The 20,234-nt window shown below is 36.6% G+C and overlaps 1 protein-coding gene across 1 annotated transcript in view; it reads left to right on the forward strand.

The window, feature by feature from the left end:
- The window catches only part of glg1b (golgi glycoprotein 1b), a gene marked incomplete at its 5' end in the record, with an annotated part of 66,305 nt that overhangs the window by 20,682 nt on the left and 25,389 nt on the right, over nucleotides 1-20,234 (forward strand). The window contains 11 exons of the mRNA XM_079825422.1: nucleotides 1,316-1,345; nucleotides 2,581-2,667; nucleotides 4,050-4,265; nucleotides 5,561-5,764; nucleotides 6,063-6,134; nucleotides 6,390-6,576; nucleotides 7,413-7,627; nucleotides 12,574-12,695; nucleotides 15,673-15,774; nucleotides 18,824-18,977; nucleotides 20,003-20,140. Coding sequence (XP_079681548.1) covers nucleotides 1,316-1,345; nucleotides 2,581-2,667; nucleotides 4,050-4,265; nucleotides 5,561-5,764; nucleotides 6,063-6,134; nucleotides 6,390-6,576; nucleotides 7,413-7,627; nucleotides 12,574-12,695; nucleotides 15,673-15,774; nucleotides 18,824-18,977; nucleotides 20,003-20,140 — 1,527 coding nt within the window. The remainder of the gene's footprint in view (nucleotides 1-1,315; nucleotides 1,346-2,580; nucleotides 2,668-4,049; nucleotides 4,266-5,560; nucleotides 5,765-6,062; nucleotides 6,135-6,389; nucleotides 6,577-7,412; nucleotides 7,628-12,573; nucleotides 12,696-15,672; nucleotides 15,775-18,823; nucleotides 18,978-20,002; nucleotides 20,141-20,234) is intronic.

A 20,234-nucleotide genomic window follows, 5' to 3' on the forward strand; every position in this document is an offset into this window, starting at 1 on the left:
ATTTATTTATTTATTTATTTTTACGTGACCTACCACTTCGTGGCTGAGTTGCTGTTGTTCCCAATTGCTTCCACTTTGTTAAAATACCACAACAGTTGACCGTAGAATATTTAGTAGTGAGGAAATTTCACGAATGGACTTCTTGCACAGGTGGCAACCTATCACGGTACCACGCTTGAATTCACTGAGCTCCTGAGAGCAACCCAAATGTTTGTAGAAGCTGTCTGCATGCCTAGGTGCTTGATTTCATACACCTGTGGCCATGGAAGTGATTGGAATACCTGAATTCAATTATTTGGAGGGGTGTCCCAATTCTTTTGGCAATATAGTATGTATTATAATAAATTATTATTAATCCTATTATTATCATACCTATTCTACTCTCGATCAACTTTATAATATAGACTACATCTTCTTTTGTGCCCACACTGGTGGGTTTGTTTTGATGTCCATGTCTTTGAGTGCAACTGAAGGATGACACGTTATTGTCAAACCATTGTTAGAGCGTTATGTTAATGCACATTGATTTTTGCCTGTTTGACTCTGTTGTTGTCGTCCCCTGACAATTGCTAATTGCATTTTCATGCTCTATGAGTCACTCAGCAGTTGTTTACTGTGCTAGGTTAGAGACTGTGGTTATTGACAGTTAGCAGACAGTGGTCTTACCCAGCTAGAAAAAGAAAAAAACAGACAGACTGCTGAAATAATGAAAATTGTTGAGGGAAGAGAACTAAAGGCTTAAAGTCACAAGGACTTCTGTTTATGTGCTTGAATTATTAAGAGACTTAGTGATTTGTTACATAGCAGATACTGTACTTCAGTACGTCAGGCGTGGGCAGAATTTCACATCAAGTACCAGAACTATCTGTAATTCCAAATGCTTAACAGCGTCTTTAACTGTTTAACTTTTATTTATAATTCTATTGTTGGCATTCGTGTATGCGTTTTGGCTTCTTTATTTGTAAAGCTAATGTGTGTATTGGAAGATACTATATGTAATACTCAAAAACATGGGACATTGGGATTTTTAAAATGTATTAGTAACGGTTGATTTTGGACCATGAATTGGATTGTGTATTTTTTTTATTTATATTTTATTTTATTGTATTTTGATATTTTGTTTTATTTTATATTTTATTTATTTTATTTTATCAAAAAAATGAAAAGGAAAAAAAAAATCTTTATTTACTGCCAGCAATTAAGATTAGTGCCATGATTAACAATTATAATTTTCAGACCGTAAAACTAACAGTATTGGAAATCATACTGAAAGTAAAAGACACATTTTTAAAAAATCTCCCTCTTTCTTTTACAGGACACAGAGATTGCTACAGACTGCAACCATGTAAGTACTCAAAAAGGCCTGCCTTTAATAATAATTATCATCATCAGCATTCTACTCCAGTATGACTCATCTCCTTCACAGCTTCACACATCTCTTATGGTGTTGTTCACCTGTTTACAAGACCCTCTGTGTGCACTTTATCCTTTCAGACAATTCTTTGTAGCTTTACGTGAGAACGCCTCAGTAGGATTTAAAGACCAGTAAGATCAGCAAGTAATTTCAGAAGAATAATGGCCTAATCACTGTCTAATGATGACTGCAGTCCGCAATTAATTTGGTGGGGTCCCGAGAGGGGTATCTGTTTCTGATCTCCTTCCCTAACATTCGTGGCTTTGATGTTCTCATTAAGACCGCAGTGCCGAGGCCTGGTTCACAAATCAGAAACGAGGAAAATTTAGGCATATGATTCAGGCCTGAGTCACCCGTCTCATTGCGCACATAGTTGAGCAATAACTATGATAAAGACCTCATTCTGTCGTTTTTGAAACATTTATCAGCACTTTTAGTTAGTGTCACTATTAATGTGCAATCATTACTGAGCGGTTTTGAGCTTTGGTGTGTGATACAGTAACTACAAGGCCGTTTACTTCAACCGAGATCTTTTTGATTTGAATAGAAAGTATCTTTTTTTCTCTTTTTAAACTGAAATCAGTTACTTTCTATTGAGCAGTTATGTTCTGAGCAAACCATAAAATGAACAAAGCATTACATCTTTTTAACTGCACTGCCAGGCTCAGCCTCAGTACAGCATTAAACTTCATGACTCCAGAAAACTAGAGATTCTTTTTAAGCACTGACATAAAGAATAGTTCACCTGAAAATTAAAATTGTCTTTATTTATTCACCTTAATGTCATTCCAAAGCGGTAGGATTGTGAAACATCAAAGGGGGAGACATTTGGAGCCGAAGCCTACAAGCTTCAAAAAGAATGCAAGCACATTTTAGAAGTCACACTATTTCAAGTCTTCTGACGTCATACGATAGCTTTGTGTGAAGAAAAAAAAACATTTTGAAAAGTGCATCTTTATTTGCTGATAATCGTTCCTGCCAGTGGGTTGTAAATGTCGGATTCATGAATGAAGCATTCAGACATGTGAAGTGAATCAAAAGATTTACTAAGAAGATCAGACTCAAATGAATTAATTCACTAACATCACTACAACACACAAATTACATTAGAATGCATATTTCTAATGTTTCATATTTCTAATAATGCTACCTCTCCTTTTTCCTAGCTGTTGTGGAACTACAAGCTGAACCTGACCACAGATCCGAAGTTTGAGTCCGTGGCGTTGGAAGTGTGTACAAGCACCATGTTAGAGGTCAGGTTCTTCCATTGTTTTGCTGAATCATATTACTTTTGGTCAATTGCCCAACTATTTGGTCATGCTCTCACCTTGTGTGTATGTGAGTGTGTTGTGATCTCAATTAGGGCTGCACGATATGGCTTAGTGCAATTTTTCAAATCACGAACGCTGTGTATTTAATAAAATGTATTAAATAAATCTATGCACTGCCGGTTTCAGAGTGAATCAAAGCACTGTGTTCATTTACACTAGTGATGCCCAGCCTAGAAAAATGTACATCTTCACCCTTTATTCCAATATTATTCAAAATCAGTTGGATTTTGTAAGCATTTTGCATTGGTGTGCTTGGAGTCAGTTGTTTTATTTGTGATAGTGCATAATTTTTGTCTAGGGGCTGTCAAACAAAGAAAACAATAGAGAATGCCAACACGAGAGAACCAACAAAATATTTATAACTGATTAGTCAATTTTTCCTGTGAGCTTTTTGTTTTTCTATGTAGGTTTGTTTTTTTGCATAGTACAATAAAACTTAAACTTAATTAAAAAAAATAATTTGTCAGATAAATACCTTTTATAAATACCGGTTTTGTTCTTCCCTCATATTTAAAATATTAAATATACCAAATGTTTTCCTCATATTTTTATGGTTTAATCAAACTTGCAGGGTCCCCTCTGGACTTCATAGTTTGTAATATTTTTTATTTAATAATCACAATAAAAATCATATTTATTATTTTATAGTCTCATTGAATGGGTCAAAAACAGTGAGAATGTGGCCGATAAAAACTCAAGTGGAAAGAGAATTTCCTTAAAACCTCTTTCAGTAACCATAAAGTGAACAGAGATTTTCCCAAATCGTTGAGCTCTTCACTTAAAGTCTTCAGTTATTTTTCAATTTTTTCCATAATTTTTTATTTGTTTTATGCAGATACACTCCAACAAAACCACCCCAGTAATTCTTGAATGATTAATCCAAATTATAGCTATTCAAGACAATTTTCCTGTTTTATTTTGTATATATCGCAGTGTATATATAACATATAAAAAAATATTGCAATGTCTTTTTTTTTTTCAGTGTCGTGCAGCCATAACCTCAGTGCAGATGAACTGCCATCTACGTTTGTAATGCAGTGTGGTTTTATGTTTGACTGCGCTCTAAGCTTCCTTTAATGTAATTAAAATGAATCTCAGTGGACAAAAATGTCTCGCTAACGTCTTCATGAATGTGTGAGTGTGTGTGTTTTGATGCACATTTGTGGTTGAGTTCACAATTTAATCACCATTAGTGATTATTGACTTAATATTAAATAGGGAATGAAATTTCTTCATATCTGTAGCATTGATGCCTGACTGCTCCATCTCACGGATAATGAAAAGAGCATTCATCTGTTTTTTAGCTGAAAGAGTGTGCCGATGAGGAGCGAGGGAAAGGCTATCTGATGTCCTGCCTGGTGGACCACCGTGCTAACATCACCGAACGCCAGTGTCATCAGTACATTACCAAGATGACCAGCATTATCTTCAGCGACTATCGGCTCATATGTGGCTTTATGGATAGTTGCAGAGAAGACATCAACACCCTGCAGTGTGGAAGCATCACTGTCGGAGAAAAAGTAAGCTTGCGTTCCAATAATAGTGGAGAATGCTTTGACTCCTAGCCCACTTAAAACCGCAAAGCTCTAGAATATCCCTTTGGGAAACCATAGGATGTTGGCTTGGTACCAGGTGGCTCTGTGATGTAGTGACTCTGCCATTCCCAAAGTGTCCACATTCCTCCAGGCATGATTGAATCTGGGCACCCGATCACTGCACTTGCTTTGTTCTCCCGGGGGCACTCTGTTGAAATTAAAAAAGTTAACTTTAGACTTGCCTGCTCGTTGACTTAAAATATCCTAAATAAGCTCAGACTGCCACACATACAAGATGGGCAAGTGAGGAACGAAAATTATATTTAGCATCTTAGTGGGCGTACACACATTTAGATGTCTTTTTAGATCATGTGCAATGCAGTAATTAGATACTATTATATGAGTAACTGACAGCTCCCATTCTGTACACAGCCTTTAAATTTTGTCATGTAAGTTGCGTTCCTTAAGTTCCAGCACTTAATTACAGTGTGAACGTTTGAATATCATAATCAACACTGTTTTACTTGTTTATAGTTTCCTTAGGTGGTGTTTTTTCCCAGGCCTCAAGAAGTGGTCAGCGGCTAAAGGCAGGGCCATCAATTAAACTCACAGGCCAATGATTTAAAATTAAAAACAACCTTCAGCAGAATTTTTTGTTTTGTTTTATATATATATATATACTGTATATTTTATTGTATTGTGTTTTATTGTATTTATTTTATCTTATTTTATTTAATATCTCTCACTCTTCCCAGTGTTATATTGTTAACTAAAACTACTAATAGTTTAAACTAAAGCTGATATATAAAAGAACTAAAATTACCAAAAAAAAGCTAAATAGAAATTTTTAAAATAATTATCAAATCAAATAACAATCACATGAAAATGTCTAAAACTTATAATAAAAAGAAAAAATAATAATACTATTATTGTTAATAATACTAAAATTGGATGGATGGATGGATAGATAGATAGAAAAGCCAAAAAGCTTGTAAATGCAGTTATTTAAATAAAATGACAAAAATATAATTTCAATTTCTGCACTTTTCTTAAAGGATTTTTAATTTCGTCTTGTCTTTTTATCTCATAATTAAAAGCATCATTGTTATTCTCTTTGGTTTTCTCTGTAAAATATCTAACTAATTGACATTTTTCTTCCCTCCCTTTTATCCCTTCAGTCTAACACTTCTATTGTCCCAACAGATAAACCCTAAGGCCTAAGCCAAGCTGTGAGTCCCAAAGCCAACTAATTTGTCCTCTTTTCTTCTTCTTCCTGTTAGGACCTGCATTCCCAGGGTGAGGTGATTGCGTGTCTGGAGAGGGCTCTGGTCAGGGAGGGAGAGCAGCAGGATAAGGCTCATCAAATCAAGGGCGACTGCAAAAAGTCTATCATGAGAGTGGCTGAACTGTCTGCGGATGACTTCCACCTCGACCGCTACCTCTACTTCTCCTGCCGAGACGACCGGGAGCGCTTTTGTGAAAATGTATGCGTCAGCTTCTCTAATATCATCTCATCCATCACTATAACCTAATTTGCATATTTGTTCTACCAGTATGTACTTTGTTGGTCCAGTACCCTGAATGGGGTGGGCTGACTTGATTGACAGCTGCCCCTCATGTGCTATGAGTCACGGTGACAGTATTAGACCACATAGCTGCTTTGTGTAGATGTGGGCCGATGTGTTGATGTGTGCACATATCACGTGTGAAATATGAAGTGTTAAAAATTCTCCCGGTTGACCTGTCAATGCTTAACATTTTATGGATGTGGTTTTTTTGCAGACCCAAGTGGGAGAGGGCAGAGTGTACAAATGCCTATTCAACCATAAATTCGAGGAAGCAATGTCAGAAAAGGTGTGGCACATCTTTATTGATCTTATGGGAATTAAACGCATGATTATGCAATGTGAACACAAACGTAATGGAAACATGCAGTATTTTGTTTGGTTTCTCAAGAAGTTCAGTGCAACAGCATGTGCATAAAATGTCAGTGTGGGAGGGTAGTGTCTGAACCGAAAAGAACCCACGGGAATGTTGGTGGTCAGTTCAGTGTATGTGTTTGTCCTGTCTTGAGTGTCTTGTGTACTTAATAAGCATCTCTGTCCACAGTGCAGAAACGCCCTGACCACTCGGCAAAAGCTCATTGCTCAAGATTATAAAGTCAGTTACTCTCTCGCAAAGGCCTGTAAGGCCGACCTACGCAAATACCGTTGTAACCCTGACACCAGCATGCCTCGTGCCCGAGAAGCCAGACTCTCCTACCTCCTCCTCTGCCTGGAATCTGCTGTTCACAGAGGTCTGTTAATATACATAATTTTACCCAAACTTTGGGTATGTTTGTAATAGAATACTATATTATACTATGCTATATTATTATTATTTACATTCAGATTAGTACCGTATCAGTTAACGGCCAGTAATGAAGCATTTATTTATTGATATTTTTGTATTTACTTCTCAGTATTATTTAATGTTGGATATTTAATTGTGCATGCTAATTTGTTGTTTATTACTCATTATTCATATCATATGATTATTATTCATATTTTCATTTAGATTTATTTAAAAAATAACTCGCATATTTAGAAAATAAATACAATTATTGTATCTAATATTTAGCACATTGTAAGCTGAATATCATACTTTACATTATAATGTTATAATGCCTAAATTCACTTGTAGCATTTTATCTGGACAAAATAGTATGGAAATTTAATCAGCCATCATTAAATCATTGAATAATTATCAGCCAGAATATTACATGTTAATGACTTATGCATTATAATATAAATATATTCAGGGAATATTATTATATATTCACCCCTATTATTTTTGTAGTGTGCAAATTGCATACTGTATGCAGGATGTAAATGTTCTATTTGATTGGAAGAAAACAGATGACAGTGTAGTATACAACTCAAGGCTTAACACATTTTTGCACAAAATACATTCATAGTGTATACTTTTGCATTTTTTGAAAACATTAAATGCAGTATAACTGTATATGCAGCATGCTGTTTCTTTTCATTCATGCATGTTCCTCTGTTCATTGTTATTTATTGATTTGCTGCAACCTAATACGTTTGTTCAATGATATGTTCCTTCCCGTGGGTTTCACCGCTGTCATCTCAGGTCGTACGGTGACCGGAGACTGTCAGGGTGAGATGCTGGACTACAGACGCATGCTAATGGAGGATTTCTCCCTGAGCCCTGAGATCGTGTTGCATTGTCGAGGAGAGATCGAGGCGCACTGCTCGGGACTGCACCGCAAGGGCCGAACCCTCCACTGCCTCATGAGAGTCGCCCGCGGGGACAAAGGCATGGTGGACAACCTCTGTCAGACAGCAGTAAGAACCGTTGGGATTGTGGGAAAGGGTATTGGATATTTAATAGTACTTTTGTACTTTTTTTTTTTTTAACAAGTAATCCTTTAAATAAGTTTAATTTTAGTTTATGTATGCTCACCAAGGCTGTATTTATTTGATCAAAAATACAGTAAAAAATTGTTTTCTTTCTTCGTTTTTGATGTTTTAATGGCCACATCAATTAAAAAACAAGCAGTGTGTTGCACACAATCCATAAACTAAACAAAACATAATAATAATAAAAATAGTAATACTAATAATGATAATAATAATAAAAATGAGATGTATATGCCGAATGTTCATTATAACACAATGGAGGAAAATAATAAGGGACGAACAAATAACCAGTGTACATCAACATATATGACAGGTGAAGTGAATAACACTGATTATCTCTTCATCACGGCACCTGTTAGTGGGTGGGATATATTAGGCAGCAAGTGAACATTTTGTCCTCAAAGTTGATGTGTTAGAAGCAGGAAAAATGGTCAAGCGTAAGGATTCGAGCGAGTTTGATAAGGGCCAAATTGTGATGGCTAGATGACTGGGTCAGAACATCTCCAAAACTGCAGCTCTTGTGGGGTGTTCCCGGTCTTCAGTGGTCAGTATCTATCAAAAGTGGTCCAAGGAAGGAAGAGTGGTGAACTGGCGACAGGGTAATGGGCGGCCAAGGCTCATTGATGCACGTGGGGAGCTACTGTAGCTCAAATTGCTCAAGAAGTTAATGCTGTTTCTGATAGAAAGAAGAAATCTTCAATAATCCCAAGAGACTTCAATGGCTCTTTCCCCATTTTATGTAATGACATGAGTTTGCCCGTAAGATAGAATCTAAAGCCGCTTTTCCACTGTTGGGCTGAACGGTTCTTAGAATGCTAAGTAACGGTTCCAGTTATATTTCCACTTGAGCCTGGTATGGCGTGACACAGCACGATTACAAACCGTTCTCGGCCTGGAATTTTCAGCACGGTTGGCAAATCATGGCGAACCGTGCTGGTAGAATGCGTGTAGTGACGTCGCCACTCAGGATTGGTCACTTATCTGTTGCCTGGCTACCAGTTTCTCTTTAGCTGTCTAAGCTGTCTTCTCTTTGATTGACGTAAACACAAATATATAATAAAATTAATAGAAATATTTGCTATTTACGTCTCATATCATCAGTAAACCATTGCATTACCAAGGCAATGACTGGTGCATTTGTATTACATTCCGCAACGACTGGCACTGATCGTTACGGAATGGAACGGTTTGGCCCAACGATGGAAAAAAAGCTTAAGCTTTTCTAAAAAAGATCCTTTATAATAGCTAGCCAATCCCTATATAATGGAGGACTATCTCAAACCCATTTGTTCAAAATGGCCTTTCTTGCCAACTTCAGCAATGGGTGAACAATGTCTTTTGTGTTCCTCAAAGGGAGGAGGCAAAATGACAAGTAAACACATGGAGGGTGAGACTTGAACTGTTACTTTACAAATGTCTGAGAGGGCCTTGTAGATTGAAAGCCAAAAATGTTATTATTAAGGGTACTCTGATCAGACGATCACAGGAAGCAGTATCTGCCAATACGATCACCAATACCGATCTATTTGAAGTCGTCTTTTTATCCTGTAGAATTATTTATAGGGATGTTCCAATCAGGATTTTTACAGACATTCATTCAGGGCCTGAATTGAATTTTTGAAAATGAGGGGAATTCCCCCTTTAGATGTCACTTGTCGGGGGATTTTTTTTATTTGAGAGGGGGAGGAATAAAGATACAAATAAAGTAAAAACAGTGCTTGAAGTTTTTTTCGGGTAGGGCTAACACCGTGTCCTAACTACACACGCCACGACACGCGATAAAAGGTATCTTTTCCATGTGAGTTCGAGTTTTTTTCTGTCGCGGCTGGAACAACAACACAAAACATGGCAATGAAAATCTCAGGTAATGTTTATGTCCTTTATTTAATGTTAAAAGCGTGTAATGTTACTTTGATTATTATTTAGTGCTCCCAGCTTTGTTAGTCGTACTTAAAGCAACAAAGATTAATTCACCTCAGATTGAAATTAAACAAATTGAAACAAGAACGTTCAAACTGTGAACAAACAAGTATATTCTATGAGAGATTGTTTTAGCAACTTGGTATGTATTTTCAGTAATGTTTAAATGGTGTAATATTTGTGAATTTGATTATGTACTTCAGTGTTTCCCAACCTTTTTTCAGTCATGGCACCCTTTGAAAATGTTCTCAATTTTGTGGCACCCCCTCGCATACGTTACGCTAGGGGTGTAACGGTACAGATTGCTCACGGTTCGGTTTGCAGTATTTGCTATGTTCAGGGAAAAAAGGACTACTGTCAAATAAAAATAAAGAAAATAATAAGAACAAATAATTTAAATACAAGCAGCAGCACAAATAAATCCTATTGAGCAAAGATACTAATAAAATAAACTATGCTTTTAAGGTTTTTCAGGTCCGTCATTAGTTTTCAGGTACAGAAATTGATCAAATGTAAAATAACATTGCATATTTGACTGTATAAATTAAAGATTAATCCTATTAAACTTACACAAGCTATTCAATCAAGAGCAGTGAGTGAGTGATGTCCTTGTCTTTTGTTGTTTGACATTAAACAGACAGCAGTAAAGGCTACTGCCCCTTTAAGACTTAAAGCACGGATATGCGTCGTCTTTCTCGACTGTATAAAGTTTCCTCAAGGCATATTCAGACTATGTCTGCTAGAATACTCATCAAGATGGACATGTTGACATACTTTTTGTGTGAGTTTGTCCGTTCAAGAGCAAGACTTGAAAGAGAACTCAATATTTGTGCGCTGTGAGACGTGTGCGCGCTTTCGGATGAGTACACAGAGAAATTTTCTCACAGCGCGCGCAACTTCTCATTCGCGTCTTCTGGCACTACACCCGGGTGATGACGGCGAAAATGACTAGTCATATTCGAACATCCGGCAGCACTCGCATGCATTGAACATAGTTTACAAAGAGAGAATTATTTGAAACGTGAGAAAAAAAAGAAAACAAATATATATATATATATATATATATACAATGTATTTGAAGGACTTTTACACGGCACCCCTGCTCTCGTCAGGCAGTTTACAAAGAGAGAATTATTTGAAACGTGAGAAAAAGAAAAAAAAAATATATATATATATATTTGAAGGACTTTTACGCGGCACCCCGGTTGGAAAACACTGATGTACTTATCCATTTCCTTGTGAGTACCGTCAAGATTAATCTCTGGTGCCGTACACTACACTAGCTGCGAGAGCCCGCCCACACGCTGTTCTGATTGGCTGTGGTTTTTGATTGATTTGTTGCATCGCACAGTTGCGTCGCGTCTGGTGTGGACAGACATGTTGCTGGAATCTTATCGCGTCGCGTGTAGTTAGGACATGGTGTAACGGTAGTATGGAGGTAAGAAATGCTAAAGAAATTTAACATAGAATCAAATGTAAAATAATACGGATATCTTCCCTGAATAAATTGAAATACAGATATCATTAATCATTACAATTAATGATACAAAAGTTAGTAATTCAAGAGCAGTGAGTGAGTTAATGTTAATCAAACAACAAAAGGATTATTAGGCTGCTGTCACTTTAAGAGCTGCACTGATGCTGTTTACACAAATGTCTCAACTGTTCACTTAAGACAACCTACTGTTTACATGCATACTCGTCAAGACTGTAATTTGGTACATACTTTTTTGTGTATTGGACCATTTAAGCGCAATTTGGTACTTGTGAGCTGTTTGTGTGGCGGGCTTATGTGTGTGAGCTTTTGAATATGCATGAGTGCATAGTCTCTAGGAGAGCGGGGAAGTGCTTAGTGGTTTAAACACTGGCAAGAAATACTAATTATAAACTTTAGTGACGATGCGACTGCCTCAATTGTACAAGTGACAATTTCTGTGTCAACTGTGCAGCTCTTATAGTGCAGACATGATGTAGTGATGTGAAGCCATTTGTGCATTTTAAGAGGGAAAGAGAAGTTTTCAAATTACTTTAAGTTTGTGACTCTGCAGGACTGTGGCTTTCCAGGACGGACGTTGGCCACCCCTGATCTATATGGTGATATATAAGCCCAATATACTATGTTAAACTGCATTTCTCTGAGTTTGTTACAGACAGAAATAGTAGTTGGGAAGTTTAATGATGTTTTCCAATGAGACCGCGTCAATATCAAACCCAATGTTTTTACTCCAAGATATTTGAAGATCAGTAAAATCAGGGGGGAATGAATAGGCTTGAACTTGGTGCTGGTAACACAATGCATAGGACAATGGTGACACCAGAATAAAATTATTCATGATTCTGAAGCTTGCAATACAATGCAATACAATACAATACAATACAATTATTGTTTAAATAATTATGTTTTAAATATATTTAGTCAGTGACAGAGTGCAGGTATTCGTCTAAAATTATTTTACTGTCACTGACTAGATATATTTAAAACAATGATGGCCACTTTTTACTGGTAAAATAAGACATTTGGCATTACCAGAACCCACAAATATTCCCCCATTGCGTTTTTATACATTATATTCAACATTATATATAGTAGTTTAATGCATTACTGACACTCAACTCTGTAAAATTCTCACAGTAATTTTCATTTTGGGTGTACTTTACACAATATAAATGATACATATCCACGTGACATATTGTTGCATCTTTGTATTGCAATTAATATTGTTACACCCCTAGCCTTTGCTGTAACTTTTGAACAATTTAACGTGTCCTTGCTGAATAGAAGTATTTATTTCTTTAAAACTTGACCTCAAACTTTTGAACAGTAGTGTAGTTTTATAAGCATGGATTGCTATCTCAGAATTGTTTTATTTATTTACTTAGACTATGTTTTATATATTGTCTATTTTTTTAGAGTTTGTTCAGCTGTGACTTTAATTATTTGTCTCCTGTAGCTGCAGACTCTTATCCAGTCAGCAGACCCTGGCACTGATTACCGGATTGATCGCGCTTTGAACGAAGCCTGTGAGTCTGTGATACAGACAGCCTGCAAACACATCCGTAGCGGAGACCCTATGTAAGTCATCTTAATGAAGTGCAAATACTTTCAAGAAATGGTGTGTTTTACTCTATCATCCATGTTCAAGACTCTAGGGAAAACTGATAACCAGTTGGTAACTGTAGTCTGTCACAGTATTTGTTTGGTGAGATAAGATTCCTGTAGAGATTATTCCACTTGACTTCATGCTTTTAATTCTTCGATTGTCTGTTTATTGAGTTTCCTCTCAAAGTCTTTCTTTCACAGGCACCATTAAACTGGAGGGGATTTAGAGGAGAGTTAAATCCAATTAAGTGTGTGTAGAGTGTAAATGTGTCACTGTCTTTTCTAAGAGGAAGAAAGATGGTACAGGCATTCAAGTTGTAGAATACAACAAAGTCCAGTTACACGGTCTCTGCATTAAGGCCCCGATATAATCATACTCAAATACCTTTTCAGCGATAAGTTAACTATATTAGCGTCCACACCAGCAGATGATATTGTTCTGTTTATTCTAAGCGCGTACTTGTCTGCCACTTTAAATGCTCAAGCTCATTACAGCAGGATGGATTCTGATTGGCTGTCGATGTTTTTAACGTCATCAGCTGGATAAAATAATTCTGAAAGTGATTCCAACAATATAGTTTCTCTGTGCCGTTATCGTTATAGCTGTGGTGAGAACTCTGCTATTCTTTAATATTGAGACAATTTTTTTGAACTATCTTTATTGTTATTTTCCTGTGCGAACGGGCCTTTAGTAAACATCCCAACACTGCCCACACTGCTTAGAGCTATGTTTAGATGAATATGTAAATATGTGCTGCACGCTTTTCTTCTCAATAACAAAGAAAAAACCCGAAAACAATAAATGACAGTGGTGAGAAAACAACAGTTGAGAAAGCATCTTATCACAGCTATGTGGACACGTTTGCACGAGCCCTGCAGTTCAACACTCTATTCTCTACATGGGCGTCCATTGTATGTGGGTGGGACAAGACCCAACCACTTTTTACAACCAATGATATTGGACCCACTCACTTTTATCGTCTCTAATTCAGCACATGTCTGTTTACCTACCACTAACCGATAAACACTTATTATTAAACACAGTTTAGACACTTTTATTTAAACTTTTCTAATATTTCATTCATTTTTATTGAAAATAAATACCTTTCGGATCTGATATGTGATGGGAAAAGGGAGTAGAGTGAGTTCGGCAAAAGGCAGATTCGAATCTCGGGTCGTTTTGCGTCAACTTTCTGCCATGCATCTTACCCCTTCACTATTGCCGCTCTTAATGAGTCAGTGATTTCCATAATTTTATCTGGCCCAACCAGACGTTTAGTAAACAAGGCGGTATATTTGTAATTCATGTAAATTGCATCTATTCAAGTAACATTTTTCTGAGAGAGGACCCACCCAAATTTGTTTTGCTTCCGACGCCCATGATTCTCTAATAGTTTTACAGTATTAAACATGAAAAAAACAAAGAATATTTCCATGTCAACAAAAGTGGGGCTTCAGAGCCACACCTACCTATTACATAATCGCCACAGACCAATTGAAGTAGGGCATTTACCAGCCGGAGCTAAAGTTCCGTTAGCATGCTGTTTCCAATTACTGAAACAAACTCCAAATGAACATTCATTTTGGCCTGATTTTGTTCAAAATGGCATCACACCAGTTTGTTCTTTGATTTCGCTTGAAGAATATCGGGGCCTTTAGAAGAGATTGTAACACTTTACAATAAGGTTTCATTAGTTAACATGAACTAAGAATGAACAGTACTTCTACAGCATTTATTAATCTTAGTTAATATTTTAACTTTTACTAATACATTGTTAAAATCAAATGTTGTTTTTGTTAACATTAGTTATTGCACTGCAAACTAACATGAACAAACAATGAACAGCTGGATTTGTATTAACTAACATTAACAAAGATGAATAAATACTGTAACAAATGTATTTCTCATTGTTAGTTCATGTTAGTTATTCGATTAACTAACGTTAAAGGGATCGTTCACACAAAAATGAAAATTGTCATTATTTACTCACCCTCAAGTTGTTCTAAACCTGTATGAGTTTCTTTGTTCTGCTGAACACAAAAGAAGATATTTAGATTTGACTAATGTTTGTAACAAAGCAGAGAGAGCAACCATTGACTACCATAGTATTTCTTTTCCTACTATGGTAGTCAATAGTTTCTCTATCTACTTGGTTACAAACATTCTTCTAAATATCTTCTTTTGTGTTCAGCAGAACAAAGAAACTCATACAGGTTTGGAACAACTTGAGGGTGAGTAAATGATGACAGAATTTTCATTTTTGGGTGAACTATCCCTTTAACAAATTAAATGTAAAGTGTTACCAAAGAGACTTATAACCAAACCTTTTTTTTGCCAGTTAAACAGTGACCGCATCGGAAGACACTGATAAACGAAACTATTAATTTTTTGAGATATTTGTGAATAATAATTATTATTATTTGCATTGAAAGAGAATGTATGTAAAACTCAAAGAAAAATTTCTGTTAAATTCCTTTGAGATTTCCATAGTCTCTTCCAATAATTTTTTTACAAGTTTTGGTTGCATGCCTTTTTAATGCATTTATTTATTTAGTTATTAATTTTTGTAACTTTTATTTTAATAATTATTTTGTGTTTTTTAGTTTGTAGAAAAATTGTATGTGCTTTGAAAGAGTCCGTAATACTCAAAGGCATTTAACAGAAACTATTTAATTTCTAGTTTTTCATTTGTGCATTTATTCATTCAGTTTTTAAATGTATTTTATGATATTTGTAATAAATAATACAAAAATTATAAAGTCCATATTTCATACATTTTAAAATCTAAATCAGTATCGGACAATATTGGGCTGATCTAATTCTCACTTAAACACTTTCATACTGTACATTATTGTGTTGTATGTTATATGTTGTGATGGCTAAATTCAACGTTTTCAGTGTTTCATTTAGAATTTATTTTGACAAAATTGTGTTTTTGTGTATGTGTAGGATTCTGTCTTGTTTAATGGAGCACCTTTACACAGAGAAGATGGTGCAGGACTGTGAACACCGGCTGCTGGAGCTGCAGTACTTCATTTCAAGAGACTGGAAGTAATCGACCTAACCTTTCCATTTATTTTTTTCTTTACCTGACCTTACCTGATAACTCATACAAAATAACCCCCCTCTTATGCTTTTAAGTTGATGCTTCGAGTGTGTTTGTGTAATAGCTTGTCATTCAAATCCGTTCAGTCAGTCAGAGGTCCTCGTTGTATGTGTTTAATAGCTCAACACTCGTCTGCAGTTTGATTTGCCTGCATGATGCGACCTTCGCTGTGTTTCTCTCATCCGTTCAATTTGAGAAGGATGCCCACACAGTGCCATTATAATAAAACCATTAGATGGTCATAACTTCATTCACAGCCCATTAGATTCAAGTGGTTTTTAATTAGAGCAGTTTGAAACAGCAATTTGGTTTGATGGTCCATTGTGACAGACTGGCTGTGTGACAGCTTTGTTTGTTACAGCCATAGAGAGACTGCCGTTTTGTTCTCTTTTGTGGCTGATTCATGGCAAAAGGTGTTTAGCTTGATTAGATGTCGATACATGCAACTAGCACTGAATGCATCTTTGAGATTTGTGTAAATGCACTATAGTTTAAAAATTTGGGGGATTCAGTCTGTCATGATCCTTCAGAAATAATTCTAATATTCCGATTTGCTGCTCAAGAAACATTTTTAAGATTATCAATGTTGAAAAAGGTTGTACTGCTTACTATTTTTGTGGAAACCGTGATACATTTCTTTCATGATTCTTTGATGAAAAGGACGAAAGCCTTTACTGCTTTACTGTCACTGTTGATCAATTTAATGCATCCTTGCTAAATAAAAGTATTCATTGCTTTAAAAAAAATTCTTAAAGACCTCAAACTTTTAAACAGTAGTGTACTTTACACAATTGGCCCTATCATACATCTGACGTAATGCGGCGCCAGGCGCGACTCAGGTGTTTTTTGCTAGTTTCAGCCTGACGCAGTTTTCATTTTCGCGTCCTGCGCCACGTTGTTTAAATAGCAAATGCATTTGCGCCCATCTGTTCACCCATGGGCGTGCTGGTCTAAAAACGAGGTGTTCAGGCGCGTTGCTATTTTGAGCCAACTGAAATAGACTGCTCTTGTTATATAAAAAGCCTGTTAGTAATATGCGCCTATAGGTGGGTCCACAACGTGCGTACACTCCGCCATTTAAATAGTGAATCCGCCATGGCGCAGGCGCAACTGGCTTTTAAAGGGAATGGGAAAGGAGGCTCTGGTTGGTTTGTTGCACATTATGCCCAAAACACACCCACATTACATTAGAGAATAGGGACAACCCTTTTAGACCATGCGCCGGGCGAGTCGACCATTTTTCCTGTCGTTAAACTATTAAAAGTGGATTCGGACACGCCCTAAGTGCACTTGCGCAAAATTACAGTGGAAGTGAAACTGACTGAAAATGTTGGGTACAAATAACGTCATGAAAAGGAGAGGGAGGCCAGGAGAACCGTTTAATCAATCTATCAAAACGTTCTTTAGCAAGGCAAGTCAGTGCACTGTAGCCAGGGGGTCAATTTGATGGGGTGCCGTGTCCTGATTATTTCGCTGTCTGATTTGCTTTCACCGGAATAGTACACATAATAAGCGCCGCCGCCCGCGCACTCCGAGACTGTCATATCTCTGTATAGCAGCGCAGTCCCTGTCTTTTTGCGCTATATAGTTTGTTGGTTTGTATAACATGCTGAAAAATAGATGTGCGTGTCACAAGGATTACTGACTTGCTTGCTGTTAATGTGATATTTTTTACAATACTGTCAAGAAAACGTGAATACAACTCATTGCTATTGATGGATACATTTATTAGCTTTATTTAATAAAATAGCACATTATCTTCATCAAAAATGAAGACCGTGAGAAACTTAAGTGGTTTTATTTTACATTTGACTGCATTCTTTTTAATTTCTGAATATTTGTCTCAGATGTTAGACATCAGACAGACTGGACATTTTATAGGCCTATTAATATTGCTGGTAGGCCTACTTTTAAAAAAAAATATTTTATAATTTTACTAATATCTTGTCTTTTGATATTTTATTAGTTTGTCTTGCATAATTGCTTGATGACTTTAAACATAATCACTTATTGCCATTGTTTGATATATTTATATACAACTTTGCATGTAGAATAAGTAAAAGCAATAACCTTTATTTGCATTTATTTATTTTTCTGTTTTGTTATTTTGTAAGAAATCTTTATTAGGTGCATGGCACCAGGCCCTCCATATCTTATAGGCCGGCCGTATATGGTATGAGTGGAGGGTGTTGGGGGCCCACATCGTTTTTTTCAGGGGGCCCAGAATTCCCTAGCTATGGCCCTGCTATATATGTACATAGAATTTGATGAATGATTGCTTTCAGGTATATATACAGTTGCACTTTCATTTCAGTAAAGTGGTTGAGGTTAAAGAGGACCTATAATGCTTTTGCACGTTCCACTCTCTTTAGTGTGAAATGTTGCCTTTTGAGCATGAATAAGGTCTGCAAAGTTACAAAGCCACTCCAAAGGGAGTCATTCTCTCTCTATATCAGTAAGCACTCTTTCTGAACTCCCTGAAACACCTTGATTGTAGTCTTGAGTTTTGTTCCTTGAAGCGTGCACATTATTTGAATAATTCCCACCCAAGGAATACGCAAAATAAAGGGGCGAGGCCTGGTTGAGTTGTGTTAGTAGTGCTGTCGCCATATCCAAGAGACACTGTTTTTTTCCAACCTGTATCTAATGCGGTTATGGTAAGGGGCATGACATTTTCAAAACACGCTTGAAGTGGTTGACCAATCACAAAACACTGATCCAGCGACCAATCTGGGCACTTTTCGGAAGGAGGGCCTTCATAGAGACATGAACTAAACAGAGTGTAACTGACAGACTGGGAAGAGAGGTGCCGCAACGATGTAAAATATGTGGAAAATAAGGTGTTTTTTGAACATTCAAGAATGAAAATCTGTTCTAGTAGACCCCAAAAACATAATCAAATAAAAATGGGTAAAAGAACATAATAGGTTCTCTTTAAAACCACCTGGTTAGGCATGTGACTGATTTTTGTATACTGTGTTTTTTTCCCTCCAGACTTGATCCTATCTTATACCGTAAATGTCAGAATGACGCATCCAGACTGTGCTACACACCAGGCTGGAATGAGAGCACTGATCTCATGCCTGCTGGAGCTGTGTTTTCCTGCTTGCACCGCCACGCTTACCGGACAGAAGAGCAGGGCAGAAGGGTGAGAAGCACAAATAATGCACTTTCTTTAGGTTAGTTAAAGGTTAGTTCACCCAAAAATGAAAATTCTGTAATTTTTAAAAACACTTTTGTTCATCTTCGTAACACAGGTGAAGCCATTTTCAATGAAATCTGAGAGATTTTTTTACCCTCTATTGACTAGTTTATTCAACCCAAATTGACACTTCCAAACATTCATAAAGAGATCATAAAATAAATCCATATGAATCAAGCGGTTTAATCCAAGTCCTTTGTAGAGACACAATCGCTTTATATGATGTACAGGTTTAATTTAGGCTTTTATTCACATATAAACATTGATCAGTGAACACTATTTGCATTCAAATTTGGTGGCGCATGCTTGCCTGACACTCGAGAACCAATGAGGTTCATTCTTGCACATCAAGCAAGTACGGCTGAGCTTTGGTTTATGTTGGTATCAATAAAATGAATAAATGTGAATATTATATTATATATGAATAAAAACCTACATTTAAATCTTTTCATCATATAAAGTGATCATGTCTCTTCAGAAGACTTGAATTCGTAAAATAAATCCATATGATTTTAGGGTACTATCACTTTATGAACATTTTGAAGCGTTGTGTTGTGGGTGAATAGATTTGGAGGGACGGACATCTCTCGAATTTCATTAAAAATGTCTTCATTTGTGTTCTGTAGATGAACGAAAGTCTTATGGGTTTGGAGTATGTGTGAGGAAATTATGACAGAATTTTCATTTTTGGGTGAACTACCCAAGACAGTGGGTAGTTCCAGAATAAACTGTAAAGTGGACCAAACTTCATTCCGATTGTCTCTTCACTTAGTCAGGGCGTACAAACATACAAAAGTCAACTGTGTTTGATCACTTTATGTGAGACAAAAAGCATGTAGAATGGAGAGCATGCGGTTTTGGATTCAGCCATTGAATTTGTGTGTCAAAACATTTGACAACATGATTGAACTGGTATTCTGTCATTAATTATATTCAACTGATGTGGAAAATTCACTGACTCCTGTGTGCAGCTCACCAGGGACTGTAAGGTGGAAGTCCAGAGAATTCTTCACCAGAGAGCTCTGGATGTAAAGTTGGACCCTGAGCTCCAGAAACGCTGCATGACTGACCTGGGCAAATGGTGCAGCGAAAAGACAGACACTGGACAGGTAAAAAATGCACTGAGTTTTGGGATGAAACTCAGCAGGAGTATCAGTACACAATGAGCATCTCTATGTCAGTGATTCAGATGTTGTTTTTCTG

Source organism: Gobio gobio, assembly GCF_949357685.1.
Source record: "Gobio gobio genome assembly, chromosome: 9".
In the NCBI taxonomy this organism is placed as follows: Eukaryota; Metazoa; Chordata; class Actinopteri; order Cypriniformes; family Gobionidae; genus Gobio; species Gobio gobio.